This window comes from Cryptotermes secundus, unplaced genomic scaffold (genome assembly GCF_002891405.2).
Source record: "Cryptotermes secundus unplaced genomic scaffold, Csec_1.0 scaffold206, whole genome shotgun sequence".
In the NCBI taxonomy this organism is placed as follows: Eukaryota; Metazoa; Arthropoda; class Insecta; order Blattodea; family Kalotermitidae; genus Cryptotermes; species Cryptotermes secundus.
Genome location: NW_019734313.1, coordinates 38710 through 54871, shown reverse-complemented (window position 1 = coordinate 54871; position 16162 = coordinate 38710). Strand labels below are relative to the sequence as shown.

Below are 16162 nucleotides of genomic sequence, written 5' to 3'. Positions count from 1 at the left end.
ACACATTGCATCATTTTGTTTGGGCATTGTCCACTGGACAAGGAAGCTGTGCGGCCTTTCGGAAATTGGCTGTATTTCGTCTTCAGGTGAAAAGAAAGTGTACTTTGTGAAGCTTTGTAATGACTTATATGCGGAAGATAGGGATTGTACAGACAATGCAGTACGAAACCTGTAAGACGAATTAGTTTGCTCATATCTCTGTACTCGTAGACGGAGTTGTGTTGCTGCATGCTGGGATGTGAACCGCCAACAGGTTTTTGCTACGAGGGCTATTCGGAAAGTAAACTCCGTTTATTTTAAGCAAGCAGGATCGGGGTAGAGCTCGCGAATGAGAGGCAGCGTCACCAGATTCATTGTCTTGTAAACCTTCACATAACTGGTCACCTAGTGTTTGTTCTTGTCTCTACACAGTGAGTTGTGATTTGACCCGCGATTGATAATCCCGCCAGCCTTGAAATTCGCCCTGTTTTCTACTTTCTTCGCGCTAAACCATGAGTGCTGCGGAACTATATCGTGAATTACGCGCATGCGCGGTTTACAGCCAGAAAAATGTATTTTTTTTATCGGTAGTGGGGTGGGACTAAGTCCCTTGCACTGCAGCCACTTCTGGCTATTGTACCAGCCCCAGATTATAGGTGAGGGTGATTGTGGAGCAACTGGTGGAATGAAGATTGGCAGGGGAAACCGAAGTACTCGGAGAAAACCTGCCCCAGCGCCACTTTGTCCACCACAAATCCCATTTGACCGAACCCTGGCCGCCGCGGTGGGAAGCCAGCGACTAAGCGCTTGAGGTGTGGCGCGCTCAGTCAAAATGTAACGAGTGAATGAACTGTAAGACAGCGGTGTAGAATGTTCAGATATGGGCGAACATATGTTCACACGAAGACTGTAGTAAGTGATGATAAAAATTTGTAAAGGCGGCACTTTACAATTTCAGAACTTTCGTATGAACTTCCACTGCCCCCTACGAAATTATCACAGTTAGGCTGGGCTCTCACAAGTTCAGTGCAAGATGGGTTCCGAAAAATGACCACCGGTGCGCACAAAACGCAGGGAATGGCTTCAGCTTTGACTTTTTTAGAGCGCTACCATAAAGATGGCGATGAATTTCTAAGTCACACCGTACGGGAAACAGGTGTTGAAATCTGGGTTTCATTTTTCAATGTTGAATCCAAGGATCAATCAAAGCAGTGGGTACACACACATTCAACAGACCCCAGAAAGCTGCTAAGATGTGTTTTGTGGGACAGGAAAGGAGTGCTCATGGTGGCATTCATGCAACAAGGGATCGCAGTAGCGTCAGAAGGGTATTGCGAAACACTAAGGCTGGGACCACATGAGCGCACAAAATGCGTCCAATGTAACGAACGTACTTCATGATGGACTTTGCTGAGGACACCACACAGTTGCAGAATGCGGTGCGTCGTTTTTTGTCTGCAGTGGAGCCAGAAGAAAGCGTAACATTCGCCTCTCTTGTTTATTTCTACAACGGACGCTCGTATGGCCCCAGCCTAAGGAAAACTGCATAGGGCCATTCAGAACCAACGGCGTAGAATGCAGATATCCGAATAGTGCTCTGTGACAATGCGGATCAGCATTCAGCTGTTCGCACTCAAACACTACTGGATCATTTCAACTGGGAGTTGTTTGACCGCCCTCCTTGCAGCCCTGAATTTGCTACGAGCAACTAGCTTCTGTTTACCTACGCGAAGAACTGGTTGCGATTACAGCGCGTCAGCAGTAACGAGGAATTGATGGAAGGTGACAAGAGCCCACAGGCGTCAGACTTCTTTGACACAGGCATATTAAAACTTATTCCCCGATACTACAAGTACTTCTGCTCCGGTGGTGACCATGTTGAGAAGTAACTTAAACATGTACATATTTTCTATATGTAATACATTTTTTCTAATTACTTGTTTCATTAACAGCTCACAGGATTTTACTTTCCGAATAGCCCTCGTACGCGATTAATTTCATGATCCCCAAACCGTGGGCGTTACATAGCCCAGCTAACTGGGGAAAGTGTGCTTTAATAAATGGAGAATCCGTCTCTTGTACTAATTATATGTGTGACTAAGTAGGTAAGTAATCTACGAACTGTCATTCGAGATACGTGTCACTGTCACCAGAGAGATAAGTCGATATGGTTTGTATGCAGTTCCCCCAGGCTTCCCTTCTACCGGGTATTCATTTTACTGTGTCCTGTTGGTTTATAATGGGACTGTTTCCACCGTAGTTGTTTCTTATTGTCGAAAGAACCATGATGAGAGAGTCATCACGGATTCTGATTTGGGAAGGCGGTGGAAGAAATGAAGCAGAAATGTAACCACTGGACCATGAATGGGTCCATTTTGTACTGTAGAATAAAATATGATTCTTGTCGCAGTGGAATTTCGTATCGAGACACTTCAACGCGTTCTTTACACGTATCGCCTGACTGAGAAATCATGTCTGTCCGCAAGTTTCATCTTTGAAGCTGCTGCACAGATATAGATGACGTTTGGTACAGGGTGTGTCACATCTAATTTTCGTTCATGTAAGTACATCATACACCGCGCCATAGCTCAAGCTGGCTTCACACCACGGCTGCCCGGGTTCAATCCCGGGTCTGGTCAAGTGGGATTTATGGTGGACAAAGTGGCGCTGGGGCAGGTTTTCTCCGAGTACTTCGGTTTCCCCTGCCAATCTTCATTTCACCAATTGCTCCACAATCACCTTCATCTATCATCTGGGGCTGGTACAATAGGCCAGAAGTGGCCGCAGCGCAAGGGACTTAGTCCCACCCCACTAGCATTAAAAAAAGTACAACATAAATTCACGCCGAACTTTCAGCTTATTTGGCATAAAATTAGTAGATGACGTTTAGCTCTCATGTCACGTTAGGTTTGTATTCGTTGTGGTGTAGCCGTGATTGGCGGGACTGTGCGAAGCAAGACGTGTAGCACTACTGCGTTACACGAGTAGTTGGGACTGCTTCATACCAGATCTAATTGTCACGGCGTTTTACTTAGTGTAAGTCTCTTTTGCAACAGATTATAGGATTTTACGCCAAATAATGCTTAAGTCATTCTTCCTACGTAACTAAGATACAGCGGGTAGTGTAAATGCAACAGATTATAGGATTTGGGGCTAAATAGTACCGTCATTGTACCTACGTAAGTGAGATACAGCGGAAATAACACAGAATCTGCTGTTCCGAGTTTTTTTTTATATTTCTTTGCATTTCATCGTACATCGGACGCAAAATAACGCGTTCATTCACGAAACATTCGAAATGAAAACGCGTGTTTTTCTTTCTTTCTTTCTTTCTTTCCTTTCCTGTATCTCTCCTTTCTCCCCCATACTTTCTCCCCTCTCCCATCCGGCTTTCTTTTTCCTTTGTTAAACAACCAGAGGGTATCGCACTTTCTCCGCGAGTAAATCAGACGGAACGGAAAGCTGACGGTTTTTGCTCAGTTACGTTCAGCTGGTGCCAGTAGTAATAATGCGTACACTTTACGTGTGCCCGGCGAAGTGCTTTGAGCTGAGGGACAGCCTTATATTATTTTTAAAATGTTTGTAAGTTGAAGTGAGAACCGACTGACCATATTTCCTAATCGTTGCAGTGAGCTGCTAGCTGCTGCCTGGAACTCGGGCTGACTTCTCCGTGCGGCTGGCTATTTCGAGGCATGTGCTATAAATACAGACCAGTCCACGTTGGCCTCATTGGGACTAGGCTCTACTGCAGTTGTGGGTATTCCAGAATATATAAGGAGCCTCAGTTACTCCTAAAGATAAAGTTTAAGCACCACGCCATGAAGACGTGGGGGGGAGTAGAGGTATAGCTCCTCCATTCTTGACCTCGGCCCTGGATTGAGGCGAATGGGGAGCTTCACGCCCTGGCCACTTTACCTCCGGCTGGGTGGGTCCCAGAGCTGTTGTGGACGCTGGGGAGACGAGAAAAGTCTCCTGCCCCTACCGGAATGAACCCTGGCCCTCCAGGCTGTAGCCCGTCATTATACCGACTGCGTTATCCTGGCTCCGACCAAAATCGGTGTAGATATAAAAAACGTGTACGCGCTGTCTTTATTCAGAGAGTGCAGTGATACGCCATAAGTCTGTTTACGTATTATGCTTTGTATTGTGACTGATGACTGTTCGCTTCTAAATAACAAGGAGCTTCAGTCGTTGGGCGCATGAGAACATCTGGTGCTTAAGTTTATCCAGGCTAAGCTTGTGCAAAGAAGAAATAGGCCTGGCGAAAGAACGAAAATATAAAACAAGAGTACAGGGAAACTTAGCTAAGCGCAGCTGGTGGCCGTGCTCAGTTTTAAATGACATTTTGATGTGGAAATTTGGAAATGTAGCGCGTATGAGGCGTCTGTCATCAGCTCCAATAGAACGGAATGCATTTCAGAGCGCCAACTCACTCATGCCGCATTCCGACTGCATCTCGATCGATGCCGTCATAGCGCCGAGGCAGTAGTTGGTACGCCGAATTCTGTTTCTTGCCTGGAAAATGTGTTCACGTCTGCTCACGAGAATCATCTTCACAAGTCTGTCCAAAACAATACAACATTTTCAGTGTTTTGGAAACAGCAGTAAGATATTACGTTAAGAGCAGATCACATTTGTGGAGTTTGGTGAAAAGAATGTCGCCTTCCCGGCTTCCGAGAACATAAACGTTCCTTCTGTGGTATGGAAGTGATCTCTCGGTGTAAGGGAAGCACATAGTTAAGGGCGTTTCAGTGCTAAACATGTGAACCGAAGGCAGAGGAACCAATACGAGGCCGAAGACAGCTACGTAATGAGGAGCCTAAGTATTTATGTTTTATTAGACGATGCTGTCAGTGTTTCAGTCTGTGCGCCGTCGAATGGTTGGATGATTGGCGAATTGTGAATTCGAAATGACTGTACTTTATCAAGGTACTGTCCCGCATTTACCTGCAGGTACAGAGGAATAGCCGATGTTCCGACAGATTTCAAGCGACCACTGTCCGAATACAAATGTGGAGCGGTGGGCTGCGTGAGGAGGCGGCCAGACTTGGTTAGGGCACTGAAATCAACGTGAAGGAGAAGTGCATGGGCCCAAAATATTTTAGTCGTCCACTTGGGAGATCCGGGCAGTGAGTGGCACAATATTCACATGAGGTATAAAGAAATGTATGAGTGTGTATACTCGATTGAACTGTCTCGGGAACACGGCAACGAACCTTTAACTAGCAAACTCCATGGAGCATGGCCGCGCATCTAGGCTGGAAATCATGGAAGTCTGAGGGGTCGGTGTGATGCTAACGAAATGGCGCCACTGATCCACCCTGTCTTCAGAATTAATTTCACCGATGCGTGCTACATACCACGCTAATCTCTTCCTCCGTCACTTGAACGTAATGTGTGAAGAGTAACGTACAAAGTAAGGCCATGCCGTAGCGGTTGGTCGCCGGCTTCCCACAGCGGCGGTCCGGGTTCGAACCCACGTCAAGTGTACAAAGTGACACTGGGGGCAGGTTTTCTCCTAGTACTTCGGTTTCCCCTGCCAGTCTTCATTTCACCAGTTACTCTACAGTCACCGGCATCTCATCGGGCTGGTTAAGAATAGCAAAAAATAAAAACCTACAAACTATGAAAACCCTTATTAGCAATTTTCAGCAGCCTCTTAGGACTGCATATCTTCCGCTCCATGCTCTGGAATATCGTCAGTGGATATTATTCCCTAAATATGAGAGAACCTTTGGGTTCCAGAATATCTTGGTTAATGTGCCTACTGTCAACGTAACAGGGATTCTGCTGTAGTGATTAACTTCCCTGCATGTATGGGAATGTCCCAAGTTTCACAGATGAATTTGCCTAGTATTTAGTACTGCTTGTTAATAGAGAGGGCAACGAAACATATTGCGTAAAGTAGGGCTGCAACTCTGATTACTGACCAGTGTTACTTAGAATTTCCTGGCAGCGGAACATGCTGTTTTGCCGAGAGCTCGTCCAGTGCGGCGGTTTGGGTCCCCGTGAACATCGCTGTAGGTAATTGCGTGTTGGATCAACTGCCCCTTGGGTTTAATGTCGATACACAGACGCGGCTGCATGAAGTCCCCCATTAATACTGAGGTGCGCTTTGCACACGCGAATGAATGGCCATTACTTTTCTGCAGAGTCTGTGTCTTGGATATCACGCACGCCTGTGGACATTCTAGTGTAACAAGATAACTCTTTCGTCCGTAAGTTACAGGGCCGAAGTTTTAAGACTTAATAACACGACTGAATTGCAGTGTTTCTCATTCGAGGCCTGATGCAAACCGCGTATTCAAACTCCCGCTTTGGATACTTGTTCTCATTTGTCTTATCATGCACAAACACAAATACGCCTCACGCATAGATTTGCTCTATGCGAGGTGTTCGTTACATTGTGACGTTCCGGTTCGTAAGGGGGAAAAAAGGTAAAGTCGGCCGTGTGCGTAATTAATTAAATATTACGCCATGAAGACTTGTCTGTCTATGGCTCTACAGCTCTATGTTGAACCTTGGCTGATTTTCAGTTTCTTAATCCTATACACAGTCGGTAGGACTCCTTGGTCAGGGGATCAGCCCGTCACAAGGTCGCAACCTACACACAAAACAGCACAGAATAAACGCTCACAGACATTCATGCCTTACACCACGCGGCCACTGTGATAGGCCCATGAAGACGTATGGGGGAGTGAATGTATAGATTCACGTGTTCTTGACCTCTGCATTAGTTTGAGGCAAGTTGTGAGCTTCGCGCTTCGGTCGCTTTGCCCATGGAGAAATTACCCATGGCACCCATTGGATAAAGGTTGGATTGGCCTCAGAACCGGGCTGGACGACGTGGAGAGGAGATAAACCTTGCCCTTGCCGGGGCTCGATCTCCGACCTCTCGTCCGTCTAGTCCGTAGCCAGTCGCTATACAAACGGCGCTATCCGACGTTCCGGCTCCTACTAGACGTATCGGAGGTCAAATCAGTACGAAACAAATTATTTATGCATGTGGTTTTTCACAGAAAGACATTTTGGTGAAGGAAACAGCGTTTGGCGTCTTTCATTTTCAGTATTTATTTCCTCCACCAAGAAACGTTTTCGAGAATCTGCAGCGCGCGTCACACAAAGAGATGTTAGAGGTGTAAGTACGGCTCAGTAGAGGATGTGCCTATTCATGATTTCAAGCGCAGTTTTTGTGCTTCCCTGTTCGTGATATTCTTCTGTTGCACAAGTTTGGATTGTCGACTGTAGACATACGTCATGGCATTGCCAGATCTTTATTGCCCAGTGCAATGTTCCTGTCTTCTGCAAGATGAGCCGTTTCATATAGACACGGCACAGTTCCATGTGAGGTTCGGATATGTTACTCGGTGATTGTGGTTGACAGACTGCTAAAGGTATTGCGTCACAGTGAAGAGATTGGTACTGCCACAAGAAATTCGGGATTTCCGCTTTCGATTCCCAGCTCATGCCGGTTCAGCGTAGTTTTCCGTCCAAATAAATTCTGAAATAGTGCTTTAAAATACCCAACAAAACTACATTACATATCCCAGTTTATTGCTGTATTTCGCTGTGTAAGATAAGCAGTAAATTGAGAAGACGACTTGTGACAGGAATGGAACAGCATGCACATGCCACATGTGCCGTGCGCGTGATGACGCTGCGCTCTGACGCGCGCGCGCGTGGCCGCAACCCGATCACATTACCGGAAGTTGTGCTGCTTTTTGTCGCCATTGCCATGTGCTGTGATAATTCTTCGGGTCGTTCTTTTCCTCTCAACAAGCTGGAGAGATCTTCATACTCGGCACACGTTGCCTAAGCATGAGGTGGGACAAGACAGGAAATAGAGACGTGATCCGAAGGGAAGATGCTACTTGAAGACCATGACGCAGATGGGAAGGGGTACTCAATTCATTTCGCGCAGGATGCACCGACCCTTATGAACGCGGTATTGAAACTTCTAGTTCCATAAAGGGAGAGGAATTTTAGTCCATTAAGTCTGATTTAGGTCACTGGTTGGATCGAGAAATTTTAAAATGCCTAATTTGTCTCACTTCCGTGTTGGAGGAATGGCAGTTGGGAGTTAAAAGAGATCCGCATTTTTTCTGTTAAACCATCCCCAGTCGTGGGACAATCGCTTCGTCACAGCATTTTTGTCCGAACTAGACCGTCCGGAGGGGGTCCACGATTGCTACGGGCAATCTTTGCATGAATTCTGTTTGGTGCCGGATGGTGATGTAGCTGCACAAGGAGGGCTTGAACCGAAACTTCGAGATAAACGGTATATGTTCACGTGCTTTGCAAGAAAGTTCGTTCTCATATCACTGTGTGACGGCGAGTTTGTAGTGTGTCGAATACATTTTTAAGGCCGGCTTAAAGCCAACACAGAACATTTCGAACCGAGAGTTAGAAAATAAGAAGAGGATGGAGGAAGGTACGCAAGGAAGAACTTACAACATTGTAACTAGGGCTGTTAGTTTGGGCTTTGTTCCTAGTCTTAAGTTTTTCAAACCACAACGGCTTGGAAGCGTATTCTTTTTCGCCATCAGGTGTGCGTGCGTGCGTGCGTGCGCGCGCGCGCGCGCGCGTGTGTGTGTAGGTCCTAGCCGTTGGACCCATTAGAACTACGTAATCACTTACACCGAAATAAGTCCTGACCGGAGACCCAAATTCAGTAGCGGGAGATACAGTGGAATTGCTAGTAGAAATTGAAATATAACCAAGAGAGAACAGGAATGAAACCATTTACAACATTGGCTTTAAGCAGATCTAGCAAACGTGACAGACAGGATTCTGTTAACGTCAGGGGGAGATAAGGGAAAGGCCAATAAAGAACAGAATCCTGCAGATAGCCATTGGATAATGCAGCAGGAAACGTCAGAGCAAGAGAGCAGTAAAGATTGTAACGAAACGACCAAACTTCAGGGAAAGGAAATTTCACCAAAGAACCCACCTCCGAAGATTATTAACCAGGTCAAACCGAATGAAGAGAATATGGCTTGTTGGATTCGTCACACAAGCGATGTGGGCCGAGTCCCTGTATTTCCTACATATGTTATTGCTCCAGTGTGTAAAAGCCTGGCTTGTTCTAGATTTATATGGCGCCCTTTGTTATTTCCATGCGGGGCTAGTTTTGGTTTTTCTGTGAGCCCACGTTTCATACTGTTTGTCACCACCGCCAAGTAGCTCCGTTCGCAGCCAACCGGAATGCTGTAGATAACAGTCTCTGTGTGGTGTAGTTTTTACTACTAATGGTTAAGTTTTGAACGTTGTCCTAATGTCGCACATTTCCCAGTGCGTCGGAATTTCTTAGCCATGACGCTGACGGGGTGACGGCGGTGGCCAAACGTTCCATCATCATCAGGTCGCCGTTTTCGCCCGTAATGTTGATAATAGCATTAATGTAACATTCACTGTGAGCAGTAAAGGTAAAGCTATCCGTGTAACAGGGCATGAAGGCCCATAGGGGTGTGAGACGTCTCTAGACAGTCGGCTCACAGATAGCGGTGAGGNTGGTATTCATTTCTGTTAGAGACTGAGTCGACCCCAGAGCCATAGTGCGGCTGGCAGTATTAGGTAAATTGAAAAAAAAAACACTTCCTCGGGGCTCAAACACGCGATCTTCCGGCTTGGAGCATAGTGCCTCAACCAATTACAGTACCGTGTGCCCCTCACTGTAACCGTTTAGTGTGAAATTACGTATAATGTTCACCTCGTTTAGAAAATCGGGTCGTTCTAGGAAAATGGTGGTTGTATTGAACAAGCCGTGGAAACTTTTAAGCACGTGGTTGATCGGTTTTATTCAAAGAAGAACCCCGCCAGGGTCAGTGGACTTCCTGTACACCGTTGTGAGCAAAGCAGTGTAGGAGCTAAGGTTTCCAGAAGCTGCGGTGTTTTCTTTGATTCTCTTTCCGAAGGGAACTAAGTAAGGCGTCTAAGGCGATTAATGTGACTGTGAGATTCCTGCAAGCCCTCTGAGACCTGAGGCCGTACCACGGCTTGTACTGTGATTTCTCATAATGCTCTGTTAATAAATATATTGCCAACGACCGCATGGCCATACCATATTATTGTTGAAAAAACCCTCAGCCTTGAAGTGTGTGATATTGATACAAACGTCCAGTAACTGCGTTACGACCTGGCCTTATAAGCAAAACCGCTGTGAAAGTCACAAATTTCTGATCACCCGCGAGACTACATCCACTAGTACATTAATGAGCATACTAACCGCAGCAGGGAGTACCACAGTATATGAATTTCGCAGGCAGAACTGTGCACATTTGTTAAAAATATTTGTTTTGCAGATGGTGCATGTAAAACATTGAATTCTTCACGCTTGTCGACTCGACTTTCACTGTCATTTGCGCGGGTTTCGTGTGTCTCCCGACAGATTGAAATACTGGTAGCTTAGTCAGTCCAAGGACACTTTCAGCATCCACTACTGCATTATTCAAGTGCTTTCAATTTCCATGTATAATTATTTGGTTTTCATTTATTTGCAGTGCGTCAGGGACGAGCGCTGTTGCTATTGACAACAAGATCGAGCAAGCCATGGTGAGTAGTTTGTGTGTGACACCATCATATTCAACAAACACATTGCATACCCCTGCAAGTGCTAAGGAGCCCACAATGATTGCTTACACTTTTGTTAATGAAGAGAGATAACAAATAATTTGTGGATCGTGTATTTAAAATATTTTGGAGTAAACAGACAACGCACGGTACTATTTGAAAACGCTGGTCAGTGTTTGCCATATTTATTAGCTAGCATATTCGATGAATGTCATGCAGAAGTCGTCACTTGTGCATTACATTTTGTGTGCACTGGAAAGAGGGGGGGGGGTGCGTTTTTAAACTATCTTTTTGAATATTACTCCGAAAAGTGTGTGGTATTTCAGACTTGGTCCTTATTGCTTTCCCAGCTCTTTCCGTGTTCGGATTTATGGTGTTGAAGACCGAAATGCTTAAAATATTAATGGGATAAATGGCACTGAATTGAGAAAAATGCGCAAATTTTTCACTTCGCGTAGTTGTAAGGTGATAAAAGGGGACGAAGTGTGCACGTACAGAGAAACAAATGCATCCAAGATTTTGGATATTAAATTTGAAGGAGGTGTGAGGGGAGGTACGGGGTTAGATGAGGGGATAATATTAAAATGAACCTTCAGGACCTAAGGTATGGCAGTGCGGACTTCTTCAGAGAGACTGCCGTTTCCAAAACAAGTGGGAATGACTTGAACAGCTGAGCTACTGTCAGTTGCTCAAGAACGTCCCTGCTCCACATTCAGGTATCTCTGGTTACTAGACACTTCAGAAAGGAAGGAGTTGCCTGCCGATTTCTTAATAGGTTAAGCTTGACGCCGTATTGCCAGAATCTTATGCAGTAACAATACCTGCATTACTGTTTGGAAAATTAAAAAGAAACTGCATCAGAAAACTGATAAGTCGGAAAGAAGTCAGCTTTTTAAATTTAACTCTCGGGTATAGTAAATAAGAGCATAGTAATTATACTAGTGTATTCTTAGTAATTATTATTATTATTATTATTGTTATCATCATCATCATCGTTCATCCCAGAATTTGATTGTGACGGTTGATTAACACTAAGAACACAGCACGAATTGGGCCATAGATTATTTGTACGCAGTTTTAAATTTGAGTAACGTCTGAAGGAGCAGTTGTACATCTTTATTAAATTAGTAATTTATTAGGTACCAACTTCGAAGAATGTACCGTTTTTATAAATGAGATGGAGTTATGTAAATTAGTGGAGGGGGGTGACACGGACCAGAACCGGTTTGCCAGACACCGTACAGTCCGAGCATGAACTCCACATTGAGCATTTAGGTATGGGTTGATGGTGACGCATCCATCCAGTGGGTCTCTTCAGCGGTTTGTCTGCCTTGGATGGAACGTCTAGGCCGTTAGCAGTTGTCAGTGCCTCCCCGCGGCCCAGCCCAGCGCGATCAATACTCCGCATACGCGAGCCCCTTTGTAGCCCAGAGATCAATTCACAGACCTCGTCAGAGCCGGGTGCATTGCGCCTTGACTTGCACCACCCAGGAACACGACTTCATATGATTTGGGGCGATCTGTGTTGCACGATGTTAATGAATGTAATGCACAATACGTTTATTTGCCCACCCGTATTATTCATGTAAGATTTGAGGCTTTCACGGCGGTGACTATGAAGAAAGCAGTCTTCTGGGATTTTGCACCGTGTATATGTGGTGTTAACCGACGTTTCGGAGGAACGTATCGCCTCCATCTTCAGGGTAGAAGAAAAAATATATAAGAAATCTGCAAGCAAAGAGATCGTGAGACCCGTGAGTCTGCTTTTACCGGTTCTCACGGTCTCTTTGCTTGCAGATTTCTTATATTTTTTTCTTCTACCCTGAAGATGGAGGCAATACGTTCCTCCGAAACGTCGGTTAACACCACATATACACGGTGCAAAATCCCAGAAGACTGCTTTCTTCGTATTATTCATGTTTCCAAATTGTTCCACGCAGACCAGATTTGTTATTGAGGATCTGCAAGGAACGTTGACCGTCGAAATCAGTGTCTGCCCATATTTCTTCGGTATAACGCCTGTCTGCTCGTGAAGCTCAGATCGAACTATTGAATTTCTAGAAGAAACTGACCCTCCCATGACATACATAGAATACAAAATGTCCGAGAAGTGCTCACGCTTTGAACATTTCTGTCGAGAAATTAAAGAGCTAGGAGAGTACAGTTTTCACCATACGAAACAGCCACTCACAAAATTGTCCCCCGCCTTTTGTTGCATTTCACTGCAGTTCGACCTGAGCTCCCGTTGTTGCTCGCACAATGTCCATCCGGCATTCAGACACACGTCTCGGGCGTGATTCCGTCCACAGGGTGCACGATGCGTTGCAAATGAGTGACTCGTGTGCGGTACGCCCGGTTCTCTGTATACCTTCAGAGACGCTACATCCGGCGACATTGCAGGCCACGGCTCTTCCAGTTCATCCATTTGTTCCTTTGGACTGCGTGTACCACCACACACGATTTACCTTTCTGCAAGGTTTGAGAAAGCGCATCGTGCATCTGTGGAAGGAATCACGCGCTCAGAGTATGTGAATGCCGGATGGACATGTGTGAGCAACAACGGGACCTCAGGTCGAAGTGCAGTGAAATAGACAAGGCTGGGAGGAAATTTTTCTAAGTGGCTGTTTCATATGGTGAAAACTGCACTCTCCTAGCTCTTTAACTTCTCGACAGAAATGTTTAAAATGTGTGCACTCCTTCTCGAACACCCTGGACACATGTCTCTAACTTCTGACAGAGTTTGCAGTACAAGACGCATCATTATTGTGCCGTGGTTTACAGGATAGTGTATGTAGCGTTATGAAGTAATCACACGCCCCGAGCCACACCAAGTGTTATTCGCGTAGACCAGAGTTTCTCAACCTTTTTAAGCCAAAGGACCAGTAAAATGTCTGAAAAAATTCTACTGACCACTGGGTTATGTAGGCCTATGTGGTATTACCAACATTTGTGACACACTGTGCCATTTATAGCATAATATATCTAAAAGTATGTTCTGAATACATATGGAAACATAATTAATTAAATTGGAAGTAAACTATTAAAAATGAGTCATCACTGAACAAAGTTTTAAGCTTTATTAAACAAAAAAAAATATGATATAATTAATTTTTACTTGCTTATTTAATTTTAATTTGTTTTGGTTGGATAATTTGTAATTTAATTTAAGTCTGCTTGCGGATCACAGGATGAGAAACGCTGGCGTGGAGTAAATTGACTCTTAGGTTATGAAACGACCCTGTTTCAGCTGCAACAGCTATTCATTGTAATGAATGGTGAGGAGACGAGGTTTAAGAGTAGCGCAGCAGTGGTCTCCGTGAGTGTGTCGGGAAGACTGAAGAAAACAACGATATGTAAGGATGTTTGGTATGTCCCGAGTATAAGAGCAAAGCGTTACGACGTTACCAACTTCCTCTGCCCCACATTGCCACACGGACGTTAAACCTTTGCTGACAGATTTGGGTCATCCGGATATTTTACGGTTAGCCATTCGTTTGTGGCGGCATTGAAGCTGCTTACACGCACGCCGCAGTACGTCTCGAGTCTACGGAGAAAATTATGATTCGAAGAGACATCTTCACGGTTGTTTCTGATGAAGGAATGGAAGCCATTGTCCATTCACCGTTTGAAAATAGTTTTGTGTGTTCGCCCGTAAGAAGCAGAATGTAGTTTTTATTTTCCCACTGTGTTTCTTCTGTTAGGTGTTTGTGTTGGCAGATGAGATGATAGATGGGCGTACATGAAGGAATGTAAATACACCTGAGCAGTTTATTGCAGATATCCCAGTACATAGCTGAAGAAGATGCTTGCGTTTTCTCTGGATTTTGCCTTACCATGTAGGCCTGCTTGAAGACAGTGAACAGGGTTTGCTTTCCCCCGGTCCAATCCCTTGTCCCTGCTTCAAAGCCTCAATACTAGTTGCATCGCGCGCTTCATATTCCCACGGTAATTCAGAAAGACAAAAACATGTGGCCGTGCAATAGGTCAGGCTGTTAGTCGCTGACTTCCCAACGCGGCGGCACGGGTCATATCGTGTGAGATTTGTGGTGGGCAGAGTGGTACTTCGGTTTCCCCTGCTGATTCTTATTCCACAGACTGCTCCACACTCATCGCCATCAATCATCCGGGGCTGGTACAATAGGCCAGTTAGTGGCCGATATACCAAGTGGACTCGGTCTCACCCCACCCAAGGGAACCAAAAAGAGACAAAAATGGTTCTATGTGAAGCTATTGCAGGAAGGGGCTGCTGTAATGTTTGCGACAAAGGCAAGGGGGATTCATTATTATTACTCTTATTACAGAAAATGAAAACTTTCACCCACACATGTATATACTGTGAATTGTTTTCACTGTCATCCCATGCAAGAGACGTAACTATGTTAATAAAGTAAACGAAACGTTTGACTTCGTACGGGTGGCGTAGCTACAGGTGTGCAGGGATAGGTCGGCCGCACACCAACTGCGTCAAGACAAGCATCAAGACATGATTCGTGAGCATCATGACTCGGACCGGTGTGCGGCGGTTTTCATAATCTCATTCATTTCAGCTGTGCTCCTTTCTTAGTGTCATGTTGCAGACATCGTGTCTTGACTGTTACATGTCTTGACGCCTGCCGGTGTGCTGCCTACCATATGGTTTTCCATGCCCTAATTATCTTGCTGTTGCAATGAAACCAATGGTACGTATTTTCCGAAGTTAACACTACTCTGTCAGGATTGTAACAATTTTGACTACCTGGAACGGCATTTTGAATTTGTACCTGATGCACTTGAGTTTCCGGAAGTGTTAGTCTAGAGACTTTGGATATTTCTGATTTTTCGTTGTGTAAGAAATTCCAGACCGCAGTGTGTAGGAGGCCTCCGAGTTCATATGTGGGGTTTGCGCTGGCAACACCAGTCCCAACCATGAAGTGCGTTACGTCATATCATCCGTCTCTTCGTATGCCTTCCTGAAACACGTGATAGTTGCTTAGCAGATAATGATAAGGAAATTGGTTCTTTTGATGGAATCTGATGATTTGTTGCTGTGCTTACAAAACTCCTCCCCTGCATGCAGCAATACTCTCCGGCTGGGGTGTGATCGAAGGAACGAGGAATGTGAAGATGAGCTTCTCAACGCTCGTTAATGAGCTCTAATTACATTGTAATTGTGAGCAGTTTTGAGTGCTGTTCTCTTATCTCACGTGTGGTGATAACGCGCGTTGATAGCTTGATTCCGACGTGCCGATCACAAGTGACAGATATGTACGAACCCGCCGGAGAGTGACATGAGGGTTTGGAATGGATCGTCTTCCGTGCGCTGGAGCGTAAGGTACTTGCTCTTTCTCTCTCTCGTGTTATCCTGTATCTCCATTAACAGTTCTTATTTTTTCTTTCTGTATTTCACTTTCGCTTTGCTTTACCTCGTTTTTCGTATTCTTTGATTTTTTCATTATATGAATTTTATTGTTTTGTTTGTTTCCTTTCCATATTTCAAGTTTTTGTCTGGAATTGTCGCGTCTGATGTTGAAGGTTTTCTAACGTTTGTGCAAACTTTAAAATCGCCATTGTTAGGGTTAATGACGGGGGGAATTGGTAGCTCTTGTATAGCCCTCGCATTAGGCAGTATGTCGGA

The 16162-nt window shown here is 45.1% G+C and overlaps 1 protein-coding gene across 2 annotated transcripts in view; it reads left to right on the top strand.

The window, feature by feature from the left end:
- Positions 1-16162, top strand: part of LOC111868510 (protein bunched, class 2/F/G isoform) — a 151100-nt gene that overhangs the window by 120646 nt on the left and 14292 nt on the right. For both annotated transcript variants that reach the window (XM_023859200.1, XM_023859201.1), the window contains one exon: positions 10479-10530. In XM_023859200.1, the coding sequence (XP_023714968.1) occupies positions 10479-10530 (52 nt within the window). The remainder of the gene's footprint in view (positions 1-10478; positions 10531-16162) is intronic.